At 39.0% G+C, this 19,030-nt stretch overlaps 1 protein-coding gene across 1 annotated transcript in view; it reads right to left on the reverse strand.

Moving 5' to 3' along the window:
- Nucleotides 1-19,030, reverse strand: part of lamc3 (laminin, gamma 3) — a 154,391-nt gene that overhangs the window by 110,047 nt on the left and 25,314 nt on the right. The window contains exons 3-4 of the mRNA XM_085280052.1: nucleotides 9,577-9,707; nucleotides 5,254-5,420 (exon numbers count right to left, since the gene is read on the reverse strand). Of these exons, the coding sequence (XP_085136178.1) occupies nucleotides 5,254-5,420; nucleotides 9,577-9,707 (298 nt within the window). The remainder of the gene's footprint in view (nucleotides 1-5,253; nucleotides 5,421-9,576; nucleotides 9,708-19,030) is intronic.

Consider the following 19,030-nt stretch of genomic DNA (forward strand, 5'->3'; position numbering starts at 1 on the left):
CATTGTGCCCTGTAAAGATCATAAATTATGACTGATGGAACTGTGACAGTTTTTTTATGTTTTTATGGCTGAAATAAAGCTAAGAAGATAAAACAGATGCTTTTCTGTTAATCTGCAAAACAGAAATTAGTCATCTTATTAACAAACCATTTATTTTAATCAGCCTGCTGATATTACTGCGAGCCCTAATTCTATGTCAAACATGATCATCGTCACATGGTATTACAAAAAAAAAAAAAAAAGGTAACCATACTCTTTCTTTAAAACACGATGGGTAATGTGTCAAGTGTCATTTTATGTGGGAAGATTATGCAAATTTTCCCAATTGACCAAAGCATTGTGCTGACACATTCCATCCAGGGTCAGCACTGGGTTATTTGGAATGACTGTACTTGTGCTTATTCGTGTTGTTTTAAGCATTCTGGTAAATGTGGGTAATCGTTTACTTAACACTGCAGTGCTTTATCTTGTGCTGAAATGGAAAGCCTTTGAGGAATCTGATCCTTCATTCAAACCCATTGCGTGTGCTCACAAACAAAAACTGCAATGATTAAGAGACAAATTTAATAAATTGGATTTTCTGAGATGATCATATATGATATGAAGCTACAAGTTAATTATTGGAAAGTGAGCAGTAGCTTAAGTTTTAAATCTCTGGAATATGATTTACTATATGCAGCAAAAGACGTGACTGCAGAAAATAGGAAGTTAATTAACTGGGTGTCACTTGGTGTTTGTTTTTAAAAATTCATGTTTTGTCTTTATTATTGCCGTATTGTTAGCCTTCAAGAGTTAAAAAATCTTTAAAGGTCTCATCTGGTGCAGTTTATTTTCAGTTCTAAAAGATTATCTGTGTAAAAATATCAATTAAAAGAGATGCTTGACTCACCAGAGTCTTCTGGATGTTTTTTTGTTCATTTTTTCTTAAACTGACGTTGTATAATCTGGGTAGCTAATTTTTAAATGGGCCACAAACATAACTTTAATATCTTTGTGTTACTATGTTTTTGCTCTGTTAGTAGCAGCAGCTGCTGTGTGCTAATCAATTTATATTAAGATAATGAAAACCTTTTACATTAAAGTCTATTGAGAAACAAATTTCTGTTGTTATCATTTTAGCTTTACTACCTGCTGATTTAGAAAAAGTTGGAAAACTGGCTTACTACTAGTACCACTAGAAAAAACTAATAATCATTAAAAAAAAAATTTTTTTGAATAGCAGTCTTTAAACAATGACCACATCAATCACCATCATCATCAATAAAATGATGTGGCACTCTCTCTGCCTGTATGGGTTCCCTCTGCATGCTACAGTTTCCTCTCACTGTCCACACGCGAGACATGCAAGTTAGATTTACAACGTTTAGGTGTGAATAGGGGTGTAAATGGTTGCCTGCCTCTATAGTATGTGTCAGGCCTTTGACTGAATGCTGACCCGCAGGGTGTGCCCTATTTCTTGTCCAGTGTCAGCAGGGATAGATTTCAATCCATGGATGGATGGATGGATGGATACATTATACATCCACAATAAATGCAGAAAAATGTGTTTAACAAGAATACATCTAAATTCTCTGAAATGATCCATATTGTTAACACACGCCAGTCTACATGTCGCTATGAATGTTTGCAAATCCAAACACTGCCCTTGCTAATATAATGGGTTGCATGGCTAATAAATTACAAAATATATATAACACCCAATGCCTGCCAGTGAATCATATCAAAACTTACAGTGTTTTATGTAAAATTATCATAATTGAGGAAAGGACGTTTTTATGTAGTCATAAAACTGGAGATAAAACACTAAATCTTAAACTTTGTACTGCAGCCTATATTATTTTATAGCTCGTATAATAAGGCATGTTTTTTAGTTTATGGGGTAATATATTTTAAAGGAAACTTACCCTGTAAGTCCTTCATTTACAGACTCTAACAAGATTTTGCATCGTGGGCCTGCTTACAACCCACTTTGATCTTAAGTGGGCCGGACAGGTTTAATCCATGAGATATCTCAAAATAAGAAAAAGAAGAGTTACTTCAATAGACTGTCTCAGTTTTTCTACATGATAAAGAAACACTATAGTAAATGAAAGACTCAGCATGACTCTTTGGGCTTAAACTGTAAGAAATTCATTTGTAAAATTACTGAAAAGTCTGATATCTCATTGCCAAGACTGCCCTGTAATCATAAAGTGGCAAGTTTCTGTTCATTCAAAGAAAATTCTCATTATTGATTTAACTGTGTACACACTGTAAAACAAACAGACGTTTCTATAGTACAGGAACTTTTTTTTGTCATTTAATTGTTTATTTATTACTTTATTAATGTAGTATGAATGGCTGTGGGTGAGGTGTTTGTCAGTACAATAAGTTGTTTATGAAAATGCTGTTAATAGTCCAAAATTTATGTCCTCCTTCACATTTTCCACAGCTGTCCAGTGGGCCAGGTTGGAGTCTTTTTTGGGCCGATTCTGGCCCACAGACCTTATGTTTGAACCTCTTCCATTCGACAACACTACATATGTTTATGTAGACTGTCCAGCCTTTTGATGATGAAGTTTAATAAAATAATATTTTGTCAGAAATTAGTTTAAACACCAAAAACCCTGTTTTTTTTGTTTACATGACTCTGTGTATTTAGTGTATGTTGATTTTGATTTGCTGATTGTAATCACAAGTAGTTAAAAGCAGTGATTACTGTTTCGGCGTTGGCTGGGGCAAACTCAGTCAAAATGAATCTTCTGCCAGACAGAGATGAACAATTACAATGAGCATTTGGTTTTTTGCACTTTCGCATTCTCTGGTGCTTTTATAAGGTGTCTATAGTAATGCACAGAATTGATTACCACCTCCTCCCACCACAACTCTTCATATTCATGAAGCAGATGTGAGGAAGCAGTTTAAGAGTCTGAATGCTCGAAAAGCTCCCGGCCCAGACGGTGTGTCTCCTGCCACCCTCAGACACTCTGCAAACGAGCTGGCCCCAGTGTTTTCTGGCATCTTCAACTCCTCACTGCAGGCATGTCATGTGCCTGCCTGCTTCAAGTCCTCCACCATAATCCCTGTCCCCAAGAAACCTAGGATCACTGGACTAAATGACTACAGACCCGTGGCTCTGACATCTGTGGTCATGAAGTCATTTGAGCGCCTAGTTCTCTCCCATCTCAAGACCCTCACGGCCCCCCTCCTGGACCCCCTGCAGTTTGCATACAGAGCCAACAGGTCTGTAGATGACGCCATCAACATGGCCCTACACTTCATCCTGCAGCATCTGGACTCCCCAGGAACCTACGCCAGGATCCTGTTTGTGGACTTCAGCTCTGCCTTCAACACCATCCTTCCAGACCATCTCCGAGGCAAGCTTTCCCAGATGAATGTGCCTGATCCCATCTGCCGGTGGATCACTGACTTCCTGACGGACAGGAAGCAGCACGTGAGGCTGGGAAAGAATGTCTCGGACTCCCGGACCATCAGCACCGGCTCCCCTCAGGGCTGTGTTCTTTCTCCTCTGCTCTTCTCCCTGTACACCAACTGCTGCACCTCCACCCACCAGTCTGTCAAGCTAATCAAGTTTGCAGATGACACCACCGTCATTGGGCTCATCTCGGACGGGGACGAATCTGCCTACAGGAGGGAGGTTGAACGTCTGGTGTCCTGGTGCAGCCACAACAACCTGGTGCTGAATGCCCAGAAGACAGTGGAGATTATTGTAGACTTCAGGAAGCACACAGCCCCACTCCCCCCCATCATCCTGACTGACACCCCCATCACCTCTGTGGACTCATTCCGCTTCCTGGGTACCACCATCACCCAGGACCTGAAGTGGGAGCCCACCATCACTTCCGTCATTAAGAAAGCCCAGCAGAGGATGTACTTCCTGAGGCAGCTGAAGAAATTCAACCTGCCAACACGGACGATGATGCAGTTCTACACTGCAATCATCGAGTCCATCCTCACCTCCTCCATCACCGTGTGGTACGCTGGAGCCACTATCAGGGACAAACAGAGACTGCAGCGTGTTGTGCGCTCTGCTGAGAAGGTGATTGGCTGCAGACTCCCATCTCTGCAGGACCTGTACACCTCCAGGACACTGCGGCGTGCAGCTCGGATCTCAGCTGACCCTTCTCACCCTGGACACAGTCTGTTTGACCTGCTCCCCTCAGGCAGGAGGCTCCGGTCCATTCGCACCAGAACCTCTCGCCATAAGAACAGTTTCTTCCCCTCTGCTGTCGGACACATGAACAATAACCATATGACTGTTCCCACCACTAACACATGACCCTACGCTGTGTCACTGCATCATTCCATGTTTGGCACTGATCACCACCTGCACTCATGTATATATCATGTATATATCTATCCACTTAGCACTTTTAATTCTTATTCTTATCTTTATATTTTTATGACAGTATGTTTGCACTGAAGCACCGCAGCAATTTCCTAATGTTGTAAACCTGCTCAACATTTGGCAATAAAACCCTTTCTGATTCTGATTCTGATTCTGATTAAGTTGGGTGCAGAAGTCTATTTAAGATGCCATCTGCTCGGAAGCAAGTGCAAGAGTAATTAGAGCAAGTCTGCTGCTTAATAGAATTCAGGGGAAAAAAAGAAGGGTTAATCGTCAGCAGGATTCAGCTGGAATGCATGGTCTGACGAGCCAAACCCGATAACACTCAGCTAAATCACATATACAAAAGCAACGGTGGGAGAATGCCTGCAAACATTTGTGCATATGAGCCAAAAATCAAATATACACAAATCTTCCAGGGATCTCTCAGCTGTTTGGCTCTGCAATCAGACAATTTTAAATACATCAGATTATTTCCTTTACTGGCAACTTTTGCACACAAAAATAGAAAAAAGAAAAAAAAGGTCATCTGCGGTGGCAGACGTATTGTTAAATTATGTGTAAAGCTGAGTTCAGCATAATAAAAAATCATTCAGCCTAGAGCATAATGAAGATCAGTAAAGTTCAGTGATTTCCACGAGGACTTCCAGACTACGTGCTTTTTATCCTCCCCAACAGTGATGAGTGGTTGTATTTACTAACTCGCACAATAAAAGACAAAAGGTGCATGTGAACATATCGAGATTTAAGAAATACTGGGGATTGATGTGAGGTAGCACACTGATGGATTAAGTGGGATCTCTGACAGCCTGAGAATGTCATTTGAATTTAACACTGGCACGTGTATTTTCCAGATGGCTGCACCCAGTGGGTTCACAGTGTCACCCTTGGATCAAGCTACTCACTCAAACACTCATTGGCAGAGTCCCCAGTGGCCCTGGCCCAGGGTCTATCCTGGTAAAAGGGGTGACATCTCTGGCAGTCGGCTCCCTCTGTGTGATGCTGGCAGGCGCAGACCAGGTTACCATGTTCTCGCTCAATGCACTCGCTGGCATGGCCGTTACACTTACATCTGAGGGAAACATCGATAGTTAGGTAAAGTCTGCATGTACAAGCTTTTGTTTGTCTCTGTTTTTCCTCCTCTTTTTACTCACACAAATTTGGACACAGTTATGCACACAGTGAATGAATTTGAAGGCGGAAGGAAAGCGGGAAGGTAATTCCCCCGTAAGAAGTTGTCACTTTCTATTATCCTCCACCGATGAAAACGTGGTCTGGGGTGAGGCAGGGCTTTTATTCCCCTTCAGCAACTACACTTTTCAACTGTGTTAATATGCCACTAATAATACACTCACACTCACCCAGTGTATCAGAAACAGCAACAAGTGAGTGCAGTATCTCTAATATTGGTAACCAGTGTTGGTCAAGCTACTTATAAAAAGTAATCAGTAACTAATTACTGATTACTTCCCCAAAAAAGTAATCTTGATACCTTACTGATTACTTATTTTCAAAAGTAATTAATTACTTAGTTACTTAGTTACTTTTTAAAAACACGATTTACAACCTGAATAGGTGATAAAGCGATAGATCTTTCAGCCCGATTCTACTTTTTCTGCATAATCCATCATACAAAATGTAATCAAATGGAAAAGTATCTTTTTAAAACTTCTCTTATTAGTTTTAATCTTTTAACTTTATGCATCAAACAAAGATTTAATTATATGCAACATTCTCTGACTGGAAGAAATTTGTTCAACATTTAAACCTATTTTCTGCACATTCCAGCACATAAAAAAAAAAATATATATATATATATATATATATTTGTGTTTACACTGACTCTTTCAAATAGATGCAAGTAAAACACAGCAGAAAAGAAATAAAGTCAAAGACTAGCAGTCCTGTTGCTCTATTTTCACCTGTATAGCAGGCGGAGATTTGCCCTGGTGCAGGTGTGCCGCAGCGGTCAGTTGAAGACTCTCTGTGAATTTCCCATTACGTCGTAGCGCACTCGGTGCTTGCTTGGAAGTTTAGGGGTTTTTTTTCGCTGTAAAAAGAAGTTTTCTTCCCACGCACAGCGCACACTAATGTTTTTGTCACTTTTTATGGAATCAAACTCAAAGTAAGGTCAGTACTTCCACGCTTTAAACGCTGCACGCTCATACTCTCTCCCGCACTCGATATATGATCCATTGTTGATCTGCACACAGCTGTTGTCACGAACGTCGCACTCGCTTACGTCACTGTCATGAGACATTCTCGCAAAAACGGTTTTAGTAACGCAGTAACGCAGCGTTCCTATGGGAAAGTAACAGTAATCTAATTACCGTTTTTGCAATAGTAATCCCTTACTTTATGCGTTACTTGAAAAAAGTAATCGGATTACAGTAACGCACTGTTGGTAACTGTGTTAGTATGTGCAAAAGCATTAACTCTATGCTTTTCTTTTTTTAATTTATAAATGAAATTTTGCGTCTTCAGTAATTATAATAACTTCCAAAATTAAAAGTCAATATTTGTGAGCTAAACGTGATTGTTTAGTTCAGTTTTCATAAGACTGTTATCTGCTAATTTCCTTCCCCTCTGCCTGTGGATTATTTCCTCTGAAGCATGATGACAGATATGCCTTCCTGTGTGCACTATTTCCTGGCAGTGTCACTGGGTTTGTCAAGTGGCTGTGACAGGGGTACAGGCACTTGTCGCTGAGTGGTAAGCTGTGTCAAATTTAGCCAGCTGTCCCAGAACCAGATGTATGCTTGCCTGAGGCTCACACCCATTCGTTTCCGTTGTCTCTGAGGTGCTTCCGATCTACATATTAGACTGCTAGAAGTGAGGTGTGAATATGAGAGTGTTGATCTGAAATATACTGGCAGCATGTAATGTGTGCACTTTAAATTTTCTCATAGATATTTAGACATCTGTCTCATGAGTGGGTTGTTTCCAACATTACTTTATTTCGCTATACTCAAAATATATTCACTAAATTCTGTCTTCACATTGACAAAGTTAGACCCCGAAGCTTCCTTATATAACTTAAGCATACCCTGCTGACCACTGAGCACCTCCGCTGGAGCACCTGAGGTTAAGGGCCTTTCTTTGATGAGACAGAGGAAAGTGCTGTTTTCTCACTCCAGGGTCCAAGGTTTTAACTAGCGAACTTCTGGTCGTAAGCTTGTTTTTCTTACCTTAAAGCCACCACAGCTCTTTTTGCACTATTGATATATTGTAGAAAACCTGGAGGATTTTTTAATAGCATTTGGCTTGCTGACTTGACCTGTAGCGTGTGGTGTAAAAACACGTGTACTTGGGCAGAAAGCACCAGTATATGGCTAATGGCCATGTGGCTCTCTTACCCACGTGCTGTGACATTGGTGGGTAATTTGTCATCCAGCTGAAAGATCCTAAGTGTTTATGACAGATGTCAGATCAACTTTGCGTTCTTTGTGAGGGCTTCATCTCAGCTGCTTAATCGTTTGGTTCTATCTGCATTGCCAAGGTGCAGCCTGGTCTTTGGTACCATGTCCCCTTTCATTACTATGAGTAATAAACCCGAGGATGTGGAAGGAGAATTGAGAATTATCTTGGTTTACTTTCATTTGATGCCAACTTGACAGGCAGAAAGCAGGACAGAATATAGGTTCAGCATGTTATCTTGCCATGGCCACACAGAGTCATGGTACAGTAAAAAGAAAGTTCTAAGGGTTTATGTATCAGGGCATAGTAAAAATCATCTTGTTCTTAGTAAGCTTTTAGATTAGGTAAATTCAAGCTCAGATGAATAAATACACTGTAAAATTATTTAATTAACAACATTTAAGAATGCAGAAGCAGTGTTTGAAAAGCTAAGCACACCCTTACTGCTTTCATAGAAATTAAGAAGGTAAGTAGCAGCCAGTTGTTGCTAATCAAAGGCATATGATGAATTGATCATCAGCAAAAGCAGAAATTTCGGCAGTTTGTGGGTCCAGAGCATTCAGGTGTGTGTTAACACAACGCTAAGGAGGAAAGACATCAGCTGTGATCTTACAGAAGCAATTGTTGTTGCCCATCAATCTAGGAAGCGTTAAAAGACCATTTCCAAACAATCTTAAGTTCACCATTTTTCAGTGAGAAAGATTTCTACAAGCCCACAACATTCAAGACAGTTGCCAGTCTCCCCAGTAGCAGATGCCCCAATAAATTCACCTCAAGGTCAGACTGTGAAAAGCTTATCTCAGACACTACAAGCCTCAGTTAGCATGTTAAATGCTAAAGTTCGTGACAAGAAAAAGACTGATGGCTTGATTGGAAAGAGTTGCTAGGAGAAAGCCTCTTCTCTCTAAAAGGAACAACACAGCATGGCTTAGGTTTGCAAAGTTGCATCTGAGAAAACCACAGGACCTCTGGAAGACTCGTCTAGTTTGTACAAAAAGTGGAGCTGCAGTGTTCCTGGTGGTGGAGGGGTGATGATTTGGGTTTGTTGTGTAGCCATAGGACCTGGACACCTAGCATTCATTGAGTCAACCATGAACTCCTCTGTATACCACGAGTGTTCTAGAGTTAAATGTGACATCTGACAACTTTAGCTTGGCCCGAATTGGATCATACAACAAAACATTAGTACTGACCATAACAGCAAATCTACAACAGAATGGCTGAAAAAGAAAAAAGAAAAATCAAGGTGCAATCAAACTTCAACCTGATTAACTGCTTTGGCAGCAGCTACAAGGTGCTGTGAATAAATGACTACCTAGAAACCTCAGTGAACTGAAACAACATCGTTAAGATGAGTGGACCATAGAAAAGGGTTACTGAATCATGGCATAGACCTAGTTTTTCAAACAGTGCTTCTGCATTTTGTTAAATGAATAGTGACACGGGATAATAAGTTAGGTGCACTTGTTCATCTGAGGTCGTATTTACTTCATTTGAAGACCTGCTAAGAACCAAATGCATTTTATCATGTCCTGATACATAAAACCTTAAAACTGATCAACTTATGATATACTGGGTAAAATCTGTGCTTTGCATGCCCAGCCACCTACCCGTAACACCTCAGCCAGGGAATTAGTTTACTTTAAAACACATTTGGCCATTTGGTACTATATAACTCCCTTAAAAAGAGATGCTAGTGAAGTCGAAAAATCAAAATTGCTTAAGCAACACTAGTTCCCAACATTTATTATTTCAGAGAGTATCAAGCATGGTGACATTGCTTTGGCACCACATTTTCTGGTGTCTCTTACCTGCCACCCACAGAGAAATCAGAGATGGCATAGAAGTACGAGCGCAGCACTTTAGCGTCTTTGAAAAACTCATCTCCAAAGGTGTTAAGCCTGTCCAAAGAGATGAGCAGGTCAGTGGCTGTCACCCATTCCTGGAAAAGAAAAAAAAGAGGAAATGATATGGGAAGAAGAAAAGATATACAGGGTTAGCCAAAAGGAAAAGAAAAAAAAATCAATGTAAGAGAACCATTGTCGGGAAGTCTGCTGGCTGCTGCCACTCTTGGTGACACAAGAAAGCAGACAAGAAGGTTGGCAAGAGAAAAAAAAGACACTGGGCTTCAGTTGAAAGGGGTAAAAGAGTGAGATATATAAAACAGCAAATGTTGACAGCAAAGAAAAGAGAGGAAGTTGGAAAGAAGATATGGTCAAGAAAACTACAGTGTAACAGCAGAGGGAGAGCAGATATGATGGGGAGATAATGAGTATGGTGTAAGAAATTGAGTTAATGTCACAAAGAGGGCTGAATAAAAAGGGGATTAATGGAGACTAAAGCTGAAATATGAAAAAAAAAACATGAGAAAAGAGACAACATTGCAGCACTGCTTCAGTATAATGGATGGCACTTGGCAAAGCTCCCACCACTGATATGATTTAAGCTCTTCTGTTTGAGACTACTGCAAAGGTACAGGCAGGATGAAGCAAGAGTGGGAAAAGAAGGTAAAGAGGGATAACACAAACAGTGGAAAAGCTAACGGGAAGTACAATAGTGGGTGCAAGATAAAAGCGAGGCCAGGTAAAGAGAGAGCAAATGACGTTTTCTTTTTTTTTTAACAGAACAACTTTAAAACAAATAGCTGGAGAGAAACTTTCTTTTTGTTTCTTGGCTAGTTTGGGACTCTGTGGGAGTCCTGAGGAAGCCTGTCATGCTTAATGTTTTGAAGCTTCTCCCCAGAGATGTCTTTGAAGTCTGGCAATGGGAGACAAGGAGATTGGAGCGGATGAGCCTCAGACTAAAAACATGTGTGAAGAGTTCATTCATTCATTTTTTAATCTCATGTACCATGCATTTTACCATCCATGCACCCCTTACCATATAGTACATTACTCTGCCAATTTTAGACGATTAAACATAAAACTGTGTCATTTACAAATGCCTTGTTATCAAATTCTGAAGTGAACGTTATACTTACATGACTGAATTACAGAAAATCTTTACAGACATGTATGCCTTACTGTGGATGTATCATTCAAATTTTCTGTAGTGCTGGAGCAGGTTTAACATATGATTGACATGTGCACCAACAACAGCTAAAGGTGTGTTGCTAACTGTAGGTTGCTTTTTAATGTTAATTTGCATATGCTGCCAACAACAGTTCTTTTTATTCTTTGAGTCTGTGTGGAATCATGGTTTTGGAGAGACCTAGTAAATAGCAAGACTTACTACTAAGCTCTTTTGACCATTTTTGGCTTCTTCTGGCAACATGATAGCATCATAACCATGTATACTATAGTCTTTACACGTGTACCGATTACGCACAGAACATGGGTGTGGCTTGAGGTTTCCCATGGTGTACCAAATGGCACATATACACATTGGTTGATCAGAAAAGTAGCCATGCTGTTGACTGACTGAATATGGAAAAGAACGAAATATTAATATTGTAATTTTATAAAGTGTACCTTTCTGTAGCTTTTTCCTCAACTGTTTCATAAATGGATGGCTCAATATATGTAAACATTTTCAGTAGGTTGTTCTTTAATAATTTTGATGATCTGGCCAGCCCTGACTACACTGGTTTTAAAATGAGTTTTGCATCCTCTGTATTAAAAGATCTGCGGACTGAAGAGTCTCTAAGAGTATAAAAAAATGGCTCCAAAAACACTTGATTGGAATCAATATAGTATCAGTGCACATTGAGAAAATTTCTATTCCTCTGCCTCTTCATAGTTAGCATGTAAAAAACCAGAGTAAGGTATTAGTCATGGTTCAGCAGAAGAAAATGGTTAATTGGGAGATAGCAAGAAATGGAAAAAAAGGTGACATGCCTGAACCCTCTAAGGCTCTCTTCACAGGTCCCTTCTGTGATGTTTCTTAGTTTAAAATAGCCTGAGCAGCACTGCAGTAAAAGTTTATAACTAAATTATCTTTAGAGGAGCTGCTTCTGGGGGGCTTTCTTGTGCTGTCAGCAGGTCCAGCATCCTCCTATTTCAAAGGAGACAATCTTGGGATTTAGACCACCTGCGTGGTTAGTGCCTCCAGATCCAAGAGACATACTGCTGTGGCATCAACTGGTCTCAGTCCCCATTTTGAAGCATCTGGTGTGAATGCATTGCACATGCTCCTGATTGATTTTGCAATAAATGGTCTCAGTATGACTACCAAACGTGGGTCAGCTGTGTCAGTAAATGCTATAAAGAGGACTATTTCAACTGGGGTCAGCAAAGTGCAACTTGTGGTAAAGAATGTAAAAACCTGTAATTAACACTTCCTTTTTTAAGATTTTTTTTTCTTTTCTTCTAATTAGAGCAACCAACTGAAGGTTGTAACTGACAACTCAGAATTGCATCTGTCACCAGGCGAGGACAAACTCATTCACCTCTTGCCTGAAACGTCTCTTCATGTCTCTGTATCTTGTCTTCATATGTTCCTTTCCGCCAGTATTATCGTTCTAGTACACTTCAGATTTTCCATAGGGTTCTGTGCTTTTGCAACCTATTGAGGATATTTGGTAGTAAGAGTAACTAAAATGTGGCAGAACTGCGTGCATGCTATTGTTCTGAGACTTGCTTTATCGATTTTTGCCCCTGCTTGACTCGGCTCTACAGACTAATGTGCTTTGGGATGATGCTTTATGACCCTGATGCATTGAGAACACCGATGCTCATTCTTCACTTTGCAGTACGCTACCTGAATATGACTATATTTTCATCCGTGGCTTCTGACAGGAGCTGGGAGCACAGGGGATCAGATATGACAGAATATCACACATCCTCTGCAATATGCTTACAAAATGTCTTTGAATCTTCATCTTTTTCTACTTTGTCATCCATGATACGCTTGTCTAGAGTTGGCTTATCTCATGGGTGTGATGCCTTCATAATGTCCTTGTAATGAAAAAAAAAAACTCTCCCTGATGCACAGCTGACGAAAAAAATGTAAAAAAGGCCACATACATAAATGAAAACAAGCAGTCGTCTGAAAGTCTTTGAGTCTGTTGTACGAAACACTATTTATAGCATCTTGCACATTTTCTGTCACAAGGAAAAGATTTCTTTTTCTTGACTTACACTCAAAATAGTTGAAGGCTTCCTTAATGAAAACTGATGCTGAGAGTTTTCAAGCATGCTATTGTTTGTTTAAGGCTGCGGGGATAGCAATGCTAAACCCCACAGCAGAAAGGGAAACTGGTCATCTGCTGCTAATTTATCCACAAATAGGATATATAGTTTGTTGTTTTAATGCTTTAGGTCTGTTTTTGTCAAGTGGCAACCTCTAGGCTGAAAAGCATTTACAATAAAAATGCACACATTAAAAGAAAAAAGAAAAAAAGCTTTTGTCACTATCTTTTATTTTCCCCATTGCTGGAGCAGAACTGGGTTCAGCTGAGAATTAGCTACTAGTTCTGTGCTTGGCATCACCTAAGCTAATTTGAGATATGCAAGTGAAATGTTAGTGGTGCTGGTGCCTGTTGTTGCATTTTAACGCAATTATCTGTCAAATAATACAGCTTTCTATGGGGTCAACTGTACTAAAAGGCCATCCAAGAAGCTTGTGCTTCAGCTATTTGTTTGTTATTTAGCTGTAATTAGGATTAGTCAGTATCTTTGTGATGCTCCTAGTTTACATAGTCTATAGATGCACTCTGTTTCTCAATCTTGCTAGCATTATTTGATAACTTAGATAAATATGACTTCAAAAAAAGAAAAAAGAAAGACAAAAAAAACAGCATCCTTAAAGGCAAAGTTAAGGCTTCACAATGACAGGTATCAAAACTGAATGGTGACAGCACAGGAAGTACTGCCATATTTTATATACAGTCTACTGTGGAGAAACATTTTTATGTGATCAAAACTTTAGGGGCTACTGGACCAGCCGCTTTGTAAAATTAATAAGTAAATGATTAACACTACTTAGCAGTCATTTATACTGAAACACATGCCTTTACTACAGAGGGGCCAGGCTGGTATTTCAGTGATTTTAAATCCCAGCCTCCAACTCAACACACTCATAAATGATCAAATGCTTAAATTAATTCTTAGCATTTTAAAATTCTAACACACATTAAAAGCAAATACTCTTCCATTTATCATAGAGTACACGACCATTATTATACGGAAGAGTAATTAGTAATGCTCGGTAGAACAGTGTTAATTGTGTAAGAAAAAAAAAAGCAGATATAGTTCCAAATATCACTTAGTCTACTGAAAGGAAGCGGTTTCTCAGGGTTAATTAGTAGTCAGCCCAAAACTTATTATTTGTGCAAAGCACAGCAAAAGCTTAATTAACTTTGATTCTCACTCCCTTGGAATTTTAGTCCACAATGCTACAATGATGCTGACTTAGGCTCTGGCGCGTGAGAGTGGCAAAAAGCCAGTCCTTTGTCTAAGACAATAAGCGTGTAATGATCAAATGGGCAGGTTCACAGACATGTATCTGACCGCACATAGTAAAGTTGTTTTTTATTATTATTAACATACCACACACAGCTTTAAAATGCATCTTTGCTCAGGGGCTTACAACCTCCACCCTCACCTCTAAAATCTCTCTGGTCTTTTCTTCCTCCTTTTTTCCTCCACTTGTCTTCTTCTCTCCCTTCTCCCGTCTTCTTTCCCTGTTTCCTTGAACTCTGAAGCCTCTGGCTGCAGGCGGTGACAGGAAAGGGAGCAGTGTCCCTCATTCCAAAGTTAATAACTTTTTAATTTAATTGCTTAAGTTCACTGTGCCCTCAATATGTATTTTTTCCCCTTTACTCATTGGCATTCAATGCCGGAGCTCCAATTTGCCACACAGCTTTCTAGAGTGTAAGAGAGAGAGAGGCAGAGAGACCGCGAGACACTGAAGGAGAGGGGATGGACTGGTGGCAGGGGAGACAGACAAACCGTTTTAATGGATGACTGAACAAATTAAATTTGAATTCATACAGCAGCTTTCATCTTCTGCATGATTATTGAAAAAAAAAGAGCTTTACAAACTTGACAACAAGGCTCTCTTTGAAGTAAGCCGTTACTTTAGGAGGTGAGTGTTATTTATTTCAAATAAAAATCTAAACTAGCAGTGAAAACACAGTCCATTAGATCAATGGTGTTGCAAAGAATGCTGTGTGTTTATATGTGGCATGTACACAAGTAAGACAAAAACACCTGCGCGTTTAAACGGCGTCTTAGTTTTTATTTCATTTTGCTTTGACCGCTCAAAATTGCAAGAGACACTTTCTAAAAGCAGCAGATGAGGCATGTGAAGTCTCTATATCAAGACCGCACACGCCTCAAAAACCGAGGCACAAGTAGCAATAGTGAAAAAGGATTAAGATGCTAATAAAACAGACAGAATGCAATTTCTGTTTTAAGCCTCATGAAAAATGCATAGCTCTGTACAGCCAATATGCAGAGGAAATGGCACACTGACATGGCGCATAGAAGAAGAGGAATCAGTTAATGCTCTGTTGACAGTCTCTTTGTAAAGTGTTTGTTTTCAACCCCTGACACAAGTGCCCAGCCTTTATGAACCTTCCAGGCAAAAGTTTCCTGAGGGGGGGGTTTCCGAGGACAATTTCCAAGAAAAAAAGATACATTATATTTACAATGTATCCCTTTTCTTGAAAACTGTCCTCGGTTGAGATGTCTTCATGGTCCGGTGGTAAAAACAGTGTCAATAAGATGGACATTATATGGTAGACTATGGCCTATTTTGCACCTCCAGGGTATGCTTTTACTCCATTAGCTGGATCACTGCACATGTTTATAGAAATGCAATGTTGCTACAAACAATTCCGAAAATAACCGGGCAGTATTTGCTCGAGGCATTTACTCTGATTACATCAATGTTATGAAAAACACATTCTGTCTGAGCAATGGCATTAACAAAAGGTACTGAGGCTTGTTTTATAGATATGGTTTCACAGAGGCTAATCACTGATTACATTCGTGGTTTAATTTTTTTTTCTTCTACATTTCTGGGGGCAGGGGGTAGAAAATAAAGCAAGGTGAAGCCAAGTGGCGAGCTTACTGAAATGTTTATTTTAGATGTATTGCATGCTCCATAAGATTCTGTCACCTACTATATTTTTGATTGAATAAAGTCTGTGCTGCATTTTTCTGTACAGCACCTATCACGGTTTCAGAGAGACTATAGCCTATCTCAGCTGCCACAGGGTGAGAAGACAAGTCGCCACTCTGTCCCAGACATACAGACAACCATTCACTCTCAAGTTAGCGTAACCCAACTCCATGCGTGTTTTTGGACTGTAAAAGCCAGAGTACCCAAAGAGAACCCATGCAATCGGATTTGAACCCAGGACTTTCTTTTTAGACATGCTTTCAGAAGTTTGTAGCACATAGACAAATTCAAAGTGCAAGCTTTTATTATTTGCCCCATTGAAACCCATTTTAATACACTTTTTTATTTTTTTTACTTATGTGGATATATATGTGTATAGCATGTATTTAAGTATTTAGTAAGTTAGTTTAAATGTTTAGCAATAATTACCAAATGAAAAAATTACGTAAAGTTTATTTGGTTTTCCAAAAGAAACAGTTGTGATAACAGTAATTCAGGAACATAGTTTCCCCATTCAAATTATAATGAATTTAAGTGGTTATAATCGATATTTAAGTCATAAAAATATAAAGGGCTATTTCTGAATCCCCATCTATCATCCTCTATATGCCTATATGTTGTCAATACATACAATGGCAGTAAGAAACACTTTTTTAATAGTTCAATACATTAACATTACGTTTGCCTTCAGATCAATTCATTGACCTTGAAGGAGAGGTCAGAGGTGAAATGTGTGAGGTTTTTAAACCTTTATATGGTACTTTCCATATGTTGACAATACACACCACACTTGTAAGAATCCTAGTTTATAAATTATAAGGCTTTATGTCGATTTTCAACCAATAAATCATTAAGTTGACCTTAAAGACCTTTGTGCATTTGAGGCTAATTTTAATGGATTACTAACATGCGCCCACTCTACACCCCTGCAATGTTTTATCAGAATTCATTCTAAACTTTTTGAGCTATCATGTTTACAGATGCACATGTAATCATAGTGTTTACCATGGAAACTTCAATTTTGTCTGAACTAAGTAGTAATAAATACCAGGCCACCCTTTCCTTACTGTTTTTAAGTTATACCTGTAGTTTAGCCACTTGATGTTTTTAATCACCTATCTCTAACAACTGCATAGCAATTAAAATGTGTGTAGTTTTTTTCTACTACAAATTTACTACAAATTCCCTTAAATGAAGAATGTATAATTCTAAGACTTAACCCTGTGCAACTCTACAGATGACTTTTGTGTCTAGGGAGACTCTACGCTTTCTTAAACAAGTTGGAATCTTTCAGATGCGAACAATTCTAACCAAGTCGGTGCAACTTCCTTAATCCCAATGCTGTATTCTAAATGCATCACTGCAATCAAGCAGGACAAGCACAGAGAGTCCATGACAAGATCTTTGGCCTTTACTGGTCCTGTTTTTGTGCTATAATACAATCTAAAGCCTGTCTGAAATACTTCAAGTAAATCCTTCCCTCTCACATAGTTGATCTTGAAGAACTTTAGAAGTAAAACAAAGGCTGGAAATCTGTACATAACAGGCTAAAATGCCTGGTCAGTTAAAGGCTTTTCAATTAATGATTTTATTACTGCCACCTTAAAAACTTGTGGTACATAGTCTATTAATAATCATTTTTCAATTGGCAGATTTTATTTGCTAGTTCAATGATAAGCCTTAATAGACATGTCTAATAGATATGTTGATGGTTTGGATTAAGTATTTATTGATTTTAGCTCAGAGTGATCAATAGGAGAGAAGCAATCAAAATAAAGATAGCATTTTCTAAAGTAGCTGTAGTTAATGACACGTCTGTGACATTTGTGGGATGCCTTGGATTTTTTCCCCTTCTAGTAGTTAACATTTTCAATGTAAAAATGGCACCTTGTCTTTTACCTCTGTGCATCAGTAAAAAAGCAGCTTGTAAGCATTCACACAGGTGCTAAAATGTGAATGTTTTTCATTTGTATCCACATATGGCATTTTAATCATAGTCACACAAAGTGTGGTTTAATGAAGAGGCTTTAGGAGATGAAGGACTTCTTTAGAGTGTATGATTTCTTGAGATATTATTTTGCAAGGCTGCCAGATTCATAGACAACAACAGATGTGCTGTTTATACCGGGTACATAAAAACAGGATTTCTAACAATACAAGCCCTGCGAGTAGCTGTGAGTTTAGTCTTCTGGCTAATATTTGCTAATACTGATCAAACAGCTAAAGCTGATGGATCATTAATCATCAGTATTACAAGTATTTGTTTAAAATCTGGACACACTCCATGTCTGGGAAATGTTAACATATGTTAAAAAAGTGTTATAGAGCAAGAGGCAGGGTACACACCTGGAATCGCTAAAGGAGAGCAAGACGTGAGAAGACCATTTTAAAAAGGAAAATCTACTACTAGACTTTAATTTATTTCTGTTTAGTTTGTATACAAATGAATAATGAGTCCCAAAACAAAACTCAAATGCTACCAGGCAAGACAAATCGTAAAAAGAAACTATGCATTTCCTGATAGTAGTCTTGATTCTGAAAGACAGCTATTCAATATTTGTGTTAAATGATGACAAACTTTAAGGGATTCTTTACAGTGGACATTTCAAATAACATACCTACGTGCATATACGCGCTTCCCTTCCTTGTTGCTGTCTCCTTCCTTTTTACGGCTCTTAATCCTATACTCAATTAAGGCATATTATGGGTTTGTAACTCTAACCACCAACGGTTTTAATTGCTTGTTTTCTTCCTGTTATAATAGTATTAGTAGCTCAAGCAGGAAGTAGCATGGCAGCAATAAAGAAACCTGTGCCCCACCATCTTTGTTTTGCTGATTCACTGTGTTGGAAAAAAAGCACTCCTTTGCATTCCACCAGCTTTGATTTAGCATCAAAGAGGATGGCTGATGTGTTTTTGTCTCTGCTCACTACACCCATCTGTCCCATCACCCTTAAAATAGAGAAGGAATGAGAGCTTGAATGAAAGAAATGGTGCAATTGATCCGTCTTTTATTCTAATGGGAGAACAGATCACAGTCAATTATGGGTCTTCTCATCTTGTTGTTTAAAACAGAGAGTGAGAGTGGAGTGAATGGGGGGAGGTGGAATGAAGGAGAGCGGGTGTTTGGCAGGTCTGTTGAGAGATTTGCCACCCAATCTATGTATTCTTAGCTTATATTGATCCTGCGCTGCTCTA

The sequence above is a fragment of the Mchenga conophoros genome, linkage group LG7 (assembly GCF_057382185.1).
Source record: "Mchenga conophoros isolate Kocher_MC1m ecotype Shallow Benthic linkage group LG7, M_conophoros_male_GT1.1, whole genome shotgun sequence".
NCBI lineage: Eukaryota > Metazoa > Chordata > Actinopteri > Cichliformes > Cichlidae > Mchenga > Mchenga conophoros.